Source organism: Colobus angolensis, unplaced genomic scaffold, assembly GCF_000951035.1.
Source record: "Colobus angolensis palliatus isolate OR3802 unplaced genomic scaffold, Cang.pa_1.0 Scaffold134, whole genome shotgun sequence".
NCBI lineage: Eukaryota > Metazoa > Chordata > Mammalia > Primates > Cercopithecidae > Colobus > Colobus angolensis.
Genome location: NW_012114422.1, coordinates 1,778,287 through 1,793,324, shown reverse-complemented (window position 1 = coordinate 1,793,324; position 15,038 = coordinate 1,778,287). Strand labels below are relative to the sequence as shown.

Genomic DNA, 15,038 nt, shown 5'->3' with positions numbered 1-15,038 from the left:
CCAGGATGGTCTCGATCTCCTGACCTTGTGATCCGCCCGTCTCGGCCTCCCAAAGTGCTGGGATTACAGGCTTGAGCCACCGCGCCCGGCCAGACCAGCTAAATTTTTAATTTTTTGGTAGAGACAGAGTCTCACTATGTTGCCCAGGCAGTTCTTTAACTCCTGGCCTCAAGTGATCCTCCTGCTGCAGCCTCCCAAACTGCTGGAATTATAGGCATGAACCACTGTGCCCAGCCAAGTTTTACATAAAAAAAAATCCTGTTAATGTTCAATACCCAATTTTTGCTCTCTTACATAAAAATAACTACACTAAGTTAAGCCAACTTGGGCAATTTGGAAGGCTTGGAATTCTGATATATTAATAGTCTCCATATAGTTCTTTTAGTAAGACATTTATTGAGCATTACTAGATATAAAACACAAGTAAGTGTAGGAAAACTAATTTGTTTTAGCCACTTCTGGGTGCCAAGTACTGTTAGGTACTTTGTATTAATTATAGAAGCTTGTGTAATGCTCAAAACAGCCCTGTGAGATGGGGATGATTCTCATTTCATAGGTAAGACATTAAGTTAATTTGCTTGAGATGTAAAGGTAAGTGAAATAGTGGGAGTCAGATGCCTTCCCATTTCCCCAAACCCTTTTTGTTTTTTTCTGTTAAGTGAATGGAAGTACTAACCCATCTTCTTTATGAGCCATTTCTTTGTTATTCATTATTAGCAGGAATGGTGATTTTTTAAATGGCTACAAATTCCTTGACACTTCTCTTATTGAGAAGTGGGGATCTGTATCCCCTTATCTTGATCTGGGAAGACTTGTGACAGCTTTGACCAAGAGAGTACAGTAAAAATCATTTGAGACTTTAGACTTCTGAGGCTAGGACCTAAAAGGCAATGTGTTACTGCCTTTATTCCAAGCATGGAACACACATGCTTGGAGCCCTGTGCTGCCATGTAAGAAGCCCAGTTACTCTTTAGCTACTTGAGTGCTTTGAGGAAACACTAAAGTGCTTGGCTTTGAGGCAGCCAAGCAACACGGAAAGGCTACCCATCCCCGGTGCCAGACATAAGAGTGAGGAAGCCTCCAGATGATTCTAATCCCCAGCTGTTGAGTCTTATTGCCAGCCTTCAAGTCTTTTCCAGCTGAGGTCACAAGATACTGTAGTACAAAGTCATCTCCACTATTTCCTGACCCATAGAACCTGTGAGTATAACAAAATGTTTGTTATTTTAAGCCACTAACTCAAAAATAGTAACTGGAACAGCCACCACATAAATACGTCTTCTAGATTCCTATTTTTCCATATCACCATGTTGCTTTTCCTCCATGAAACCCTCTTTCTAGCCAACGTGATCTCTTCTTATTTGGTATACTTTTACTATACATATAGTTAGTATTAATTTGTGCGTATTCATTAATTCTATGATTATTATATTTTCATTCTTTTATTTTGATTTATTTATTTTTTTGAGATGGAGTCTCACTCTGTTGCCCAGGCTAGAGTGCAGTGGTGCGATCGATCTCAGCTCACTGCAACCTCTGCCTCCCGGGTTCAAGCAATTCTCATGCCTCAGCCTTCTGAGTAGCTGGGATTATAGGTGTGCACCACCAAGCCTGGCTAATTTTTGTATTTTTAGTAGAGACGGGGTTTCACTATGTTGGCCAGGCTGGTCTCGAACTTCTAACATCAGGTGATCCACTCGCCTCAGCCTCCCAAAGAGTTGGGATTACAAGTGTGAGCCACTGCGCATGGGCAATTATTGTATTTTCTATCCTTATCTAGATTTTCTGTCCTCAACTAGATTATAAAGTTTTTTCAAGACAGGGGTGATTTCCTTTATTCATTTAACAAGTGCTCATCTACTGCTTACTATGTGCCAAGCACTGTTCTCAGTGCTAGGAATACATCAGTGAATGAAAACAGACACATACTTCCTGCCTTCTTTCCACATCCATGGGTTCCCCATCTTGGATTCAGCCTATCGTGGATCAAAAATAGTTGGAAGAAAAGATGCTTGGTGCATCTGTACTGAACATGTACAGACTTCTTTTTCTTGTCATTATACCCTAAACAATATAGTGTGACAACTATTTACATAGCATTTACATTGTATTAGGTGTTATAAGTAATCAAGAGATTATTCAAAGTATACAGGAGGATGTGTGTAGATTATGTGCAAATACCACACCATTTTATATAAAGGACTTCAGCATCTGCAGATTTTGGTATCCGAGGGAGATCCTGGAGCTGGTCTCTTACCAGAGGATGACTGTATAAGTAACTATTTTGAGTCAGAGCTCATCTTGCTACTACCATATTTAATAGTGCTTCATTAAAATTTCAATTCATTATCATTAACATTAACTTATCTTAAATATCTGTTTTATATTTTAACTTTTTTCTGTATTTGAAGGGAGGCTGTGTTGAACTCAGTGCCTTTCCTTAATGTCAGCTTTATGTTGGACCACTGAATGGGGAGAGAAGAAATAATCTTGGAATTCTTATTCTAATCCTACTTAGAAACCAGGCATGCAGATAGAAAGATGTCTGTCAATAGTTGGTTTTCCCCAGCCTACCATGGCAGTGAGTACTAAGTGGTTAGTGTGAAAATTGGAGAGGAAGCCAAAGAAGTGTTAAAATGTGGAAATGGTACATTTTGATTATACACCTCAGAATAATGTGTGGTCTGCTCTTGTTGAGTGGAGTGTTCAATAGATGTCTGTTAGGTCCAGTTTATTTATATTGTGAATCAAGTCTTCTGGTTTTTCTGCCTGCTCAAATCTGCTGTTGAACTCCTTTAGTGATTTTTTTTTCTTTTTTCTTTTTCTTTTTTTTTTTTGAGACGGAGTCTAGCTCTAGCGCCCAGGCTGGAGTGAAGTGGCGCAATCTCATCTCACTGCAAGCTCCACCTCCTGGGTTCACGCCATTCTCCTGTCTCAGCCTCCCGAGTAGCTGGGACTACAGGCGCACACCTAGCTAATTTTTTTGTATTTTTAGTAGAGATGAGGTTTCACCGTGTTAGCCAGAATGGTCTCCATGTCCTGACCTCGTGATCCACCTGCCTCAGCCTCCCAAAGTGCTGGGATTACAGGCGTGAGCCACTGTGCCTGGCCTAGTGATTTTGTTTTCACTTCACTTATTGTACTTTTTTTTTTCTTTTTTTGAGATGAAGTCTCACTTTGTTACCCAGGCTGCAGTGCAGTGGCACCATCTTGGCTCACTGTAACCTCCGCCTCCCAGGTTCAAGTGATTCTTCTGCCTCAGCCTCCCGAGTAGCTGGGATTACAGGCACCCACTGCCACGTCTGGCTAATTTTTTGTATTTTTAGTAGAGATGGGGTTTCACCATGTTGGCTAGGCTGGTCTCGAAATCTTGACCTCAGGTAATCCACCTGCCTCGGTCTCCCAAAGTGCTGGGATTACAGGCATCACTTATTGTACTTTTTAATAATTTATATTTATATTCCCTATTTGTTGATGTATTCTCATAATTTTCTTTTAGTTCTTTAGATATGGTTTCCTTTCGTTCTTAAATTTTTGTCCTATAAGTTCAACATCTGAGCTGCCTTACAGTTTCTGCTGGTTGCTTTTTTTCCTGTGTATGGGTCATATTTTGTTTCTTTGCATAACTTGTCATTTTTTGTTGATAACTGGACATTTAAAATAATGTAAGATGGCAACTTTGGAAGTTCTCTCCTCTCCCAAGGGTTTGTTGTTTCTCCCATTTGTTGTTTGTTTTGTGACCTTTCTGAATTAAATCTGTAAGTCTGTGTTCTTTGTCATATGTGGCCATTGAAGTCTTTTCTTGGTTAGCTTAGTGGTCAGCTAGTGATTGGATACAGATTTGCTTAAAAACCTGGAACCTGTGAGTCCCCTAGTCTTTGCCAAAGGCCTCTGTGTACATGTTGGGGTATGTCTTAAACACTGAGATAGGAAGTTAATAATTCTGCTTTGGCTTTTACTTCCTGCTTGCACATGATACCAGTGGGCTGGGGGAGGTCCCCAAATGCTGCTGGGACCTCAATCCCAGCCAGTGTCCAGGCTCTTGACACTGTTGTGAGAAGGAATTCAAGGATGAATCAGAAAATAGTGAAAGTATGGAGACTTAATTGCAAAACAAAATACACATTCAAGAAAGGGGAGTGCAGGCGCACTTGAGAGAGTGAGTGAGTCATGCGCAAGGGGGAGTGGGGCTGCTACCTTTATGAGTTTCTTTAACCAAGGGATGAAATATTCATGATGATTCCTGGAAAAAGATGGAATTTTTTTTGGAACTGTGGTGCCACCCATTTTTACATCAAATATGAGTGTTCCTAAAACTGTCATGGCACTGGTGGGTATGTGATTGAGTATGTTATGAGTGTACATTGAGTCCTGGGTGAAACAGGTTACATCTAGCACCATGTTGAGTCTAGTCAGTCTCAGCATGGTTTACACCCTGTTTTTCAGGGTCTTATCAGCCCATAGCTTCTGCAGCTATTTCAACAGTTTCCTTTGGCTAGTCACATAAAACCGCTGCCTAGAATTTCCTTTTCTCCTGTCACTACCTTGTATTATTTCTGTCTTCCACAGAGCTTCAAGGTCAGCCATACATGAGAGCTTGGAGCCTTCTTAGGTCTTTCCCAAGTGTGTACACAGCCCTATTTATGTATGTGGCCTTTTAGATTCCCAGGAATCTGTTAGAGCTTTTCAAAGTCATCTGTGGGCATTTTATTTCCCAATTTTTCCTTTTAAGCCCTTTGGTTGACCTATTGTTTGTCCCTGCTGTTACCTACCATCTCAGGCATCCTCCATGTTAAACTTATTGCCTCTTATTGTTTTTGGTAACTGCCCCCTGCGGAAAAGGCTTTTTGTACTAGGCAGTCCTGATTCAGGTCAAATAAAGACATCCCTGTAAACAGGCATGGAGTCTTCCAGGGAACCACCAGACAGGTCAAATAATGATAATTCTCTGAGAATGTGGCTTTGAAGGTTCTGCAGTTCTATTCTGTCTGCTTTGATGGCTGGCAAGCTATAGGTTTCCACCAGAGTTTTAGAATGTTGTCTTTCGAGAGTACTGTAGAGCTGGAACAGAGGAAGAATAATGGAAATAGGGCACATTAAAATGCTACAAAGCTCATTTTTCTACCAATATTCAGCTGTTTTTCTTGAATAAATGATGTCTATATTTCTGCAAGTTTTGAGGTAATTTTCAGAGTTCTGAAAAGGTTGATTTTTATAATTTTTGATAAGTTTTCTGGTTACTTTTATGAATGAGAAAATGTTCGGAGATCCTCCCTCTGCTATTTTTGCTGGCATCACTCCTGTTCTTTCTTTCTCCTCAGAGAAATTAACTATCTCCATCTCTTTCTCTTCTGCCTCCACCCGTTCTTAAACTCAAAGCACTGGCAGATATTCCATTTCTTCTGTGATAGTCCAACTTAATTGCTCTCAGTGAATCAGAGGTTAGATAGAGGTGGTCTTCTGTGTTCTTGGCAACTTCCATTTTTCCACTTCTGTTTCTTCTAAGGGTCCTCTTAGAGTTGTAAGAACAAGTCAGGAATTAATATCTTGTAAAGTATTCTATCACATAAAGACAAAAAAGGTGATAGATTGGAAAGGAACTAAGAAAAGATGTGATATTCAGTCAAATAAATAGAGTACTGCCAGAAAACAACAACAACAACAACAACAACAGTTTTCCTGGACTTTGAATAAATGACTAAAATATTTAACCAAAGGTAAATGTAAAATAATATCTAGAATTGTAAGAACACTTGTTTTATTATCTGTTTCTTGTCTTTTGTTGTTATTTTGTCCCTTGTCAGGATGCTCGACATGCAGCAGAAGGAGAAATATATACCAAACTGAATCAAAAAATTGATGAATTTGTTCAGCTTGCTGATTATGACTGGACAATGTCTGAGCCAGATGGAAGAGCTAGTGGTTATTTAATGGACCTTATAAATTTTTTGAGAAGCATCTTTCAAGTGTTTACTCATTTGCCTGTAAGTATAAAAATTTTCAAAAATTGTTTTATGTTTGCTTACTAAAGTATATTTTAGAATTTAGTTTGAGGTTTACTTGCTTAAACCAACTTCCTGGAGTGCATGTTTCTTTTTCCATTATTATAAATCCATTTGCAAGAAATTATAACTTAGCCAAATTGTTTGAAATTTTAATTTATTTTATTTTTAACCAAAATAACTGTAACTCTCTTTCCACCAAAGCCAAGGCAAAACCCTGAAACTGACAATACAGACTTAAATAGAAATAATCTCTAATAGAAATAATTTTCGTAGAGTCAACATAATTAATGACTTTTCCAGTTAGAAAGGACCAAGAAATTACTGGCTGTTTTTGAGCCAAGAGAGTAAAAGTAAAACTGGAGCATTGTTCTGTCCTGGCACGTAGTCATAGCACGTCTACATTTTGGACAGTTGGTTGATGAAACGTTAAAAAAACAAGATACAGCAAGGACATTTGGGTATAAAGAAGCTGAAATGTTGGATTCTTCAGATGAGGACTGCAAAGACTAAAGATATGGTGGGATGAACATACTCTTATTAGGTATATCCAGAAATAATAAAACTGTTAAAACATGAATGCAATAGTTTTATACAAAAAATATAGGAAGAAATTTTGTCAACCTTTTTATCTTATGATACGATATAGCTGAACACAAGAATAAAGTGTTTAACCCATTTATGCTGGAGGTTGCAAATTATTTTGTGTGAAAAATCAGACCTTGGAGATGACTTTGATCAGTGTGATATAAATAACTCCCACCAGCTTAGCGTTCCAATAATGGAATGCTAGGCTTAAATGGGTTAATCTGGAACCTACACAGCTGCCCCCAGCCACCCTCTCCCTGCTTGGAATGGGGGGGAAAAAAGGTAATTTTCCTCATCCTTTAGTCTTTCCCCATCAGAAACTGCTTCAAAGAACCAATTGGCAAAGTTGAGGGAAGGTGTTGCTAAGAAAAATTAATGGAAGACTATTTTAAAGAGATTGTCATCATGGATCTGGGCCAGAGAATTTTAGAAGCTTACCCAAGGATGATACTGTATTCCCAAATGCTGTCTTTGAACTGAAAAAGGCAATCTGTAAATATAGTTAATTTTTGTATCAATGAATTTCTATAGAAGTGTTTTTTATATAGTTTATACTAAATAATTGTTAAATTTATTTGAATTCACCTTGTCAGTATAAATCTCCATGCTTCTAGCCAAAAGCAATCCCCAAGAACAAACACATGCACATGCTTGCTGACACACACACACACAGACACAGTTTTATGTTTTAATATCTGTGTCATGTATTGCTTTGAGGTGATGGGTAGGAATTTTGTACATAAATGGAATAGGATTAAGAGAGATTATATGTTAGATATGTTTGGGGTAAATGTCTCACCTTCCAAGGTCACCTTCTAGGCTGACATCCTAGGGGAAATCCTGGTTTTTCATAAGATATATTCTGGTGACATTGAGAGAAACAGACTCCTGATCTAACTAGATCACTCATCTATCTATTATGACATTTTGTATGACTTTAACTGAGTCTTCATATGCAATTTTGGATTTTTATGTCATCTAACATAGATTTTTCTATAAAGGAAATAACGTTTTATACAGTGTAGACCAATAAATTCAACTATAAATACAAGGCATAACCATATAAAAAGAAAATAATAGTTTACATCTAAGAAAAAAGAAAAGTGGGCTGGGTGCATTGGCTCACACCTGTAATCCCAGCACTTTGGGAGGCCAAGATGGGAGGACCACTTGAGCCTGGGAGTTCGAGACTAGTCTGTGCAACATGGTGAAACCCAATCTCTACAAAAAATACAAAAATTAACTGGGCATGGTGGCGTGTACCTTTAGTCTTGGCTACTTGGGATGCTGAGGTAGGAGGATGGCTTGAGTTGTGGGAGGTGGAGGCTCCAGTGAGCTGTAATCATGCTACTGTGCTCCAGCTTGGGTAACGGAGTGAGACCTGTCTCAAAAAAAAAAAAAAAAAAAGAAAAGAGAAAAATGGTCCTAACAACAGTATATTGTTATTCAAGAATGAACTAACAGCATAATCTTCAAGCAAAAATAGTAAATTATTGACTATGGTAAATTTTAGAATCAATAGAGTGATTATACTGTGGCTTTGTATATTTTCTGAAATCCTGAAATTGTATTAAAAATTCAACTGGATTGTTTTAAGCAAAGAGAAGAGGCAGAGGCATTAAATCTATTATTTTTCTAGATGAAGTATGGCATTACGTTAAGCTACCATTTTTATTTGAATGTTTTAAGTTGAAAATGATTTCTTGGTTTAAGGTTATTCTTGGACCCAAATAGGGTAAAGGGCCAATTCTGGACTTCTTTATCCCTCAAAGAAGCTTCAGACAAAGCTTATCACATTTAACCACAAATCAGTCTGCTTAAGCGGAACAAGCCATCCTACTTACAGACATGAGTTAAGTAGTGGTTCTGGTTTGGGCCCCATGCCCTGTCTTTGGTTTTGGTAGTGTTCGGGAACAATGGAGTATGTTAGAGTCAATGGAAGCTGAGAAACTAAGGGCCACTCTATCAAATAGTGCAAATATTGGCCAATAGTGCAAAAATTTGGAGATTTTCTGGGATAAAGGTGACTCTCTCACCCCCAACCCTGAAAGTTACCTAAGATTGAACACTTTTAGCTTAAAAGCTCCACCCTTAGTTTCACTGAGTATTTAGTTTCTGTTAGTTCCCTGCCAAAAGGACTCCCCTCCCCTCCAGCGAAGTCTTGCTCTGTCGCCCAGGCTGGAGTGCAGTAGTGCAGTCTTGGCTCACTGCAGCCTCCACCTTGAGGTTCAAGTGATTCTCCTGCCTCAGCCTCCCAAGTAGCTGGGACTACAGGTGCGGGCCACCATGCCTGGCTAATCTGAATGTTTTCTTAGTCAAAGATTGTCATGATGTGCAATTGCTGACCACCATTGCCCAGTGAAAAGTTCCATTTGTTCCAGAAAAGTTATGATCTATCCAATGAAATTTTGTTCTCTGCTCACAGGACATGAGAACAGTACAGATTAATAGATAATGATGGTTTTGATGGAGTCCAGGGAAAACACTCTGTCATTTTCACAGATTGTGGTAGCAGTGGAAACCTGTAGGATTTGGAAAACCACAATAACCCGAATAATGTTCACTTTAAACACCTCTTATCTCCAAGGTTAGATGAGTAAGAGAATTGATTACTTCCCTTACTGGCTGTGGTGGCTCACACCGGTAATCCCAACACTTTGGGAGGCCGAGGCAGGAAGATCTCTTGAGCCCAGGAGTCAGAGAACAGCCTGGGCAATATAGTGAACCTTGTCGCTACAAAAAATTAAAAGATTAGCCTATTGGGAGGCTAAGGCAGGAGGACTGCTTGAGCCCAGGAGGCGGAGGCTTCAGTGAGCCAAGATCATGCCACTGCACTCCAGCCTGGGCAGCAGAGGGAGACCCTGTCTCAAAAAAAAAAAAAATTTCCCCTCACCTTGCCTCCAGATTAAAATACCTATTCATCTGCATTTTCCTGTGCTCTAGCTGAGAAGGCAGACTCTCTTCTGGCTACAGGAATTAACAGCAAGCTAAATAGTATTGATAGAAATAACAAATATTTTCCCGTTACCCAAAATGTTAAGCTTCCCTGCTAAATATATTATCTTCAATTAGAATAATAAAAAGGCAAATTTCCGTGAGGAATGTTTATCTTTTATTGTTTCTAGAGGTCTGAGTGCTTGATGATGTGCGTAGATGGGCTGTAGAGTTAGAAATACTTATATTTGAACTTTAGGTTTGTAATTTACTTGCTATGGGATCCTGGCAAGTTGCTCAATCTCTCTGAGCCTCTTCCCTTCTGCGAAATGAGCGTAATCCATTTTTCCCATAGGACTGTCATAAAATGAATGAAAATAGTATGTAGAAAAGTTGTCTGGCAGGGTACTTGGCAAAAAGTGGGTACTGTTAATAAATGTTAGTTTGGTCTTTTATTCTCCTTTCTTCCCTTGTTACAATTTAAAAATTCTTTATAGTATTAGTTTCATTGTGTAATGACACTTTTTAAACTTTTTTTCTTGTTATATTTATGCCTGTGTTTTAAACTTGATATTAGGTTTCATCCTTATGACTTTGCATTATATAGCCATTTGAAAGTGTTCTTTATTTTGAAAGGCATTCATTGTAAGGCATATTTGAATCATTATTATAGCTTGAGTTGCAGTGCTTACAGTTACTAACAGTCAGATACTAGCTAATGCCAATGAAGTCTGATTAATATGTAAGTACAATTTTATCTCTAAATTAATACCCTTGGAAATCATGCCAATTTTCAATATTTTAAATGTGTAAGTTTCTCTTCTTTCTAATAATTTTTTTCTGACAATTAGAAAATATAGCCAAGTATAGAGACGGGGACAAAAATCACCTTTATCTTGTTAAAAGATCATCATTGTTTTAGCTGGGCGTGGTGGCGGGCACCTGTAATTCCAGCTACCTGGGAGGCTGAGGCAGGAGAATTGCTTGAAGCTGGGAGGCAGAGGTTGCAGTGAGCCTGCACTCCAGCCTGGGCAACAGAGCAAGACTCTGTCCTACAAAATAAAAATAAAAATCATCACTTTAACATTTTGGCAAGTATTCTTCAGATTCTCTTTTTCTATGCATTTATGACACTATTCTAATGTGAATTTATAAACAAGTTTTGTTTTTTAAACAAGATTTTATATTAGCTAGAAAATTTAAACCAGAAGAATTTTAAAAAACATTAAACATTCATTCACCACTGACATGAATATAAGTAGAATAAGTTGTTGAGCAGCTTGGACATATCTTGTTATTCTTCATGACTGCCAAATGGAACTCAGTAACGTTTTACTGTGAACTTACTGCCTAACCACCCAGTACTGGTCTGTTTCTGGAAATAACAGCTAATATTTTCTTCCTTTATAAATGTTAATTGTGTATTCATTTTAATGAGGATAGTTTATTGATTTACCATCCATTGGGGAGACATGTAAATGACAATGAGTTTTTCTTTTTCTTTTTTTTTTTTCTTGTTGTTTTTTTTGAGACGGAGTCTCGCCCTGTCTCCCAGGCTGGAGTGCTGTGGCCGGATCTCAGCTCACTGCAAGCTCCGCCTCCCGGGTTTACGCCATTCTCCTGCCTCAGCCTCCGGAGTAGCTGGGACTACAGGCGCCCGCCACCTCGCCCGGCTAGTTTTTTGTATTTTTAGTAGAGACGGGGTTTCACCGTGTTAGCCAGGATGTTCTCGATCTCCTGACCTTGTGATCCGCCCGCCTCAGCCTCCCAAAGTGCTGGGATTACAGGCTTGAGCCACCGCGCCCGGCTGACAATAAGTTTTTAAAATGTCTTCACATGTGTTCATCACTAAAGGTACCAAATTTATCTAAATATTTATACTAACAAATGGTTGTCTTTTATATTAGAAGTAAATAGAAGATCTGGAATGATCAATTTGTTCATATTTCTTCCTTTCTGGAAACTCTTCATTGTTTTGTCTTTAACGATAATGTAATCTTCTTTGCTTAATTTTGCTACTACTCTAGGGATATTAAATTAGTAAATACATCTGGTTCTAGTTTGAATTTTAAATATCAAAACATTTATTCTCAGAAAGATATCTTTTCCTTTGCCTTCAATCATGCTTAACTTTTGATTTTCTGCATTAATGGAAGTGGTATGATGGACAATTTTTAAAAAAGGCATGATTGGCTGGGCACGGTGGCTCACGCCTGTAATCCCAACACTTTGGGAGGCCAAGTTGGGCAGATCACGAGATCAGGAGTTCAAGACCGGCCTGACCAACATGGTGAAACCCCGTCTGTACTAAAAATGTAAAAATTAGCTGGGCATGGTGGCACATGCCTTATAATCCCAGCTACTCAGGAGAATCACTTGAACCTGGGAGGCGGAGGTTGCAGTGAGCCGAGATTACACCACTGCACTCCAGCCTGGGTGACAGAGCGAGACTCTGTCTCAAAACAAACAAACAAACAAAAAACCAGACATGATCTTTAGTAATAATATGAATTTACTGTTGGCATATGGTTTTCTCATTACGTGGTAATTTGGGGTATTTTTCAAGAAAATCTCACATCAGATATTAGATGCCTAAAAAGCTGTCCATTAAAAAAACATCTTTAGCAGGATTATTCCTCTGAATATCTTTTACTCTGAGATTAGAAATGCCTTCCTACTAATAGTAAATGGCCTCAAGATCATGTTGGGAAATATATATTCCAAGATCCAATTATGCACACTTCTTTCCAACTGTGCCTTCAGTGGCATCACATTGGTAGCCATGGTAAGAGTGGTCAGACCATTCTTTTTAAAAAAGGATATAAATTAAGGCTTTTTCCCCAGAGAATCGTTGTTACATATTTACTAGCATACCACTAAATAAAGCATAACATTTAAAATCATGCTGTCAGAGAAAAATTGTTTGGTTTTTATTAACTCAAGAAATCAAGTACAGTATATGCTCAATAATAAGATTAAAAAATATTATAGAAGGAACTTCTTTCAAGATGGGGAAATGTACAAGTGTTACTCGATTTAAACAGCATCTACTTATCTATCTGTCCCTTTCAAGGTGTTTCTCTTTTCAGGTATTTCCTTTAAAGAGTTTTTTTCCTTGGTTTAATTGTTTGCTTTGGGCTGTAGTGTTTTACTGAAGTGCCAATTTAGTATCCTTTGTAAATTATTTTCCCACTGAATGTATCTGATGTTACTACATTTTTAATTTGCATTTTTAGTTTCCATTAACGATTTTAGAACATAATATGCTTTCTTTAATTGAGAAACAAATATGTGCTCCAGAATAAATAAAGGTACATTATTTGGATAGAAATGGATAGTACCTAACTTTTAAAATCATTCTCTCCTTAAGAATTCTTTCTGAGAATTCAGGACTATCTTGAAATTTTTGAGATTTAGGTTTTAGGCCTGATTCTTCCAATTAACCGCAGTTGTGAAAGCAGACAAATTATTTAACCTCTGGATTAATTTGCTAATGTCTATTTTATTTCATAAAGCTAAAAATAAAGATTGTTCTGTTTTGCTTTCATTCCAGTTAATACACATAAATGGTGTGATAAGTAGTCCAAAAGAGTTTGGAATGGAAAACAGCTCCTCTCCTTTCCCTTTCCCCACTTCTACTCCCAGTCTTCCAGACTGCTATTTTTCACTATTTGGTTTTATTTCTTCTGGTGGTTATGTTAATAAAAAACAGGGAATATCTAGTGATCCTGTGAAATACAAAAGTACACGTAGCAACCTTTCCCTTCCCCTTTTTTAAACTATTGATTGTTACATTTTTAAATTTCTTCTACTTCTTTCTTCTTCTTCTTCTTTTTGTTGAGACAGAGTCTCCTGTGTTGCCCAGGCTTTAGTGTATTGGCGTGAGGGATCTCGGCTCACTGCAATCTCCTCCTTCTGGGTTCAAGTTATTCTTGAGCCCCAGCCTCCTGAGTAGCTGGAATTACAGGCGTGCGCCACCACGCCCTACTAATTTTTGTATGTTTAGTAGAGACGGGGTTTCGCTGTTTTGGCCAGGCTGGTCTTGAACTCCTGGCCTCAAGTGATCCACCCACACTGGCCTCCCAAAGTGATAGGATTACAGGCATGAGCCACTGTGCCAAACCTATTTGTTTATATAAAATAGTTATACTGTACTTCTATTTCTGGTTCTCTCTACTTTAATCAGTATCTTAATTCCCTTCTATTTGAAATAAAGGAGTTAGCCTCCCTCTCCTTTGCTCCATCAGTTCTTCCATCTATTCTCTTCTGATAGCTATACTATTATTTTTATCTTATTCAGGGTATTAGTGTGTACATTCTGTTTGACAACCACAATCAAATCTATCCTTTCTCCTAGGCTGGCTTTCCAAGCTAAACACCAGTAAACAGTACTGGTGTTTGTTATGATTATGCTCGTATTGTTCCCCTTACACAAAGCATAGTATGCTTGGATTTTTTTGTTTTCCTTTCATTTTTGGATCTAGTATCCAAGTTCTGGGCACTTGAAGGAGAATAATTCTAGCATCATGGCCAAATAGATTTTTTAAAATTATACTCCATTATTTAATGAAATTATACACATTTTAGTTGGCTTAATATTTAAAACATAATTTTTTTCCTTTTTGATAAGTGAATATTGTACCTTCATCATTTCGAGTGTTCTGATTTCCTTTCCTTCCATTGTGTGAAATTGTCTTCTTTCCAGGAGGCCTCTTTTAAGAGGTATTTGTCCCTAACCTGTACCAGTTGCTGTCTAGAATTGGGGCATAGCTGTTACCCTGGGACTTTCGTTCCTTGCTCTCCTGTGTTAGGAACTGTTTCTTGGAATCCCAGGCTTCTTGTTTTTTTTTTTTTTTTGGTTTTTGTTTTTGTTTTAATTACTTTACCAGTCAGTTTTGCTGAATTCCCATAAAACTTCAGTAACTTTAATAACTTTCCCACAAAAGGAAAGTATACTATTTAAGTCCTTACATATTAGAAAATGTCTTCTGTCTTCATGCTTGATTGATAGTTTGGCTGGTTATATAATTATAGGTTGATTAGCTTTTTCTCTGATGACTTTCATTGCATTTCTCCATTGTTTTCTGGCATACAGGTTTTAGTATCTGTTTTAAAATTTGAATTCTTCAGCCTGGGCAACATGGTGAAACTGTCTCTATAAAAATTACAAAAAGTCAGCTGGATGTGGTGGCACACATCTATAGTCCCAGCTACTTGGGAGGTTAAGGTGGGAGGATCACTTGAGCCCAGGAAGTCTAGGCTGCAGTGAGCCATGATTGTACCACTGCACTCCAGCCTGTGCAACAGAGCAATACCCTATCTCAAAAAAAAAAAAAAAAACAAACAACAAAAAACAAAACAAAAACGCTGAATTCTAAGAAACATGAGAACGTATTCCCTTTCCTTCTTCTCCCTCTTCCTCTTTTTGCCCCATCCCCTTCTGCTCTCCTATGCTCCCCTTTACTTCTCCCTACATCAGGAGCCTCAGCTCTCTCCAAAATATTCTTTCATTAG

The 15,038-nt window shown here is 38.1% G+C and overlaps 1 protein-coding gene across 2 annotated transcripts in view; it reads left to right on the top strand.

Moving 5' to 3' along the window:
* Positions 1–15,038, top strand: part of EXOC6 (exocyst complex component 6) — a 214,699-nt gene that overhangs the window by 121,914 nt on the left and 77,747 nt on the right. For both annotated transcript variants that reach the window (XM_011934325.1, XM_011934324.1), the window contains one exon: positions 5,805–5,984. In XM_011934325.1, coding sequence (XP_011789715.1) covers positions 5,805–5,984 — 180 coding nt within the window. The remainder of the gene's footprint in view (positions 1–5,804; positions 5,985–15,038) is intronic.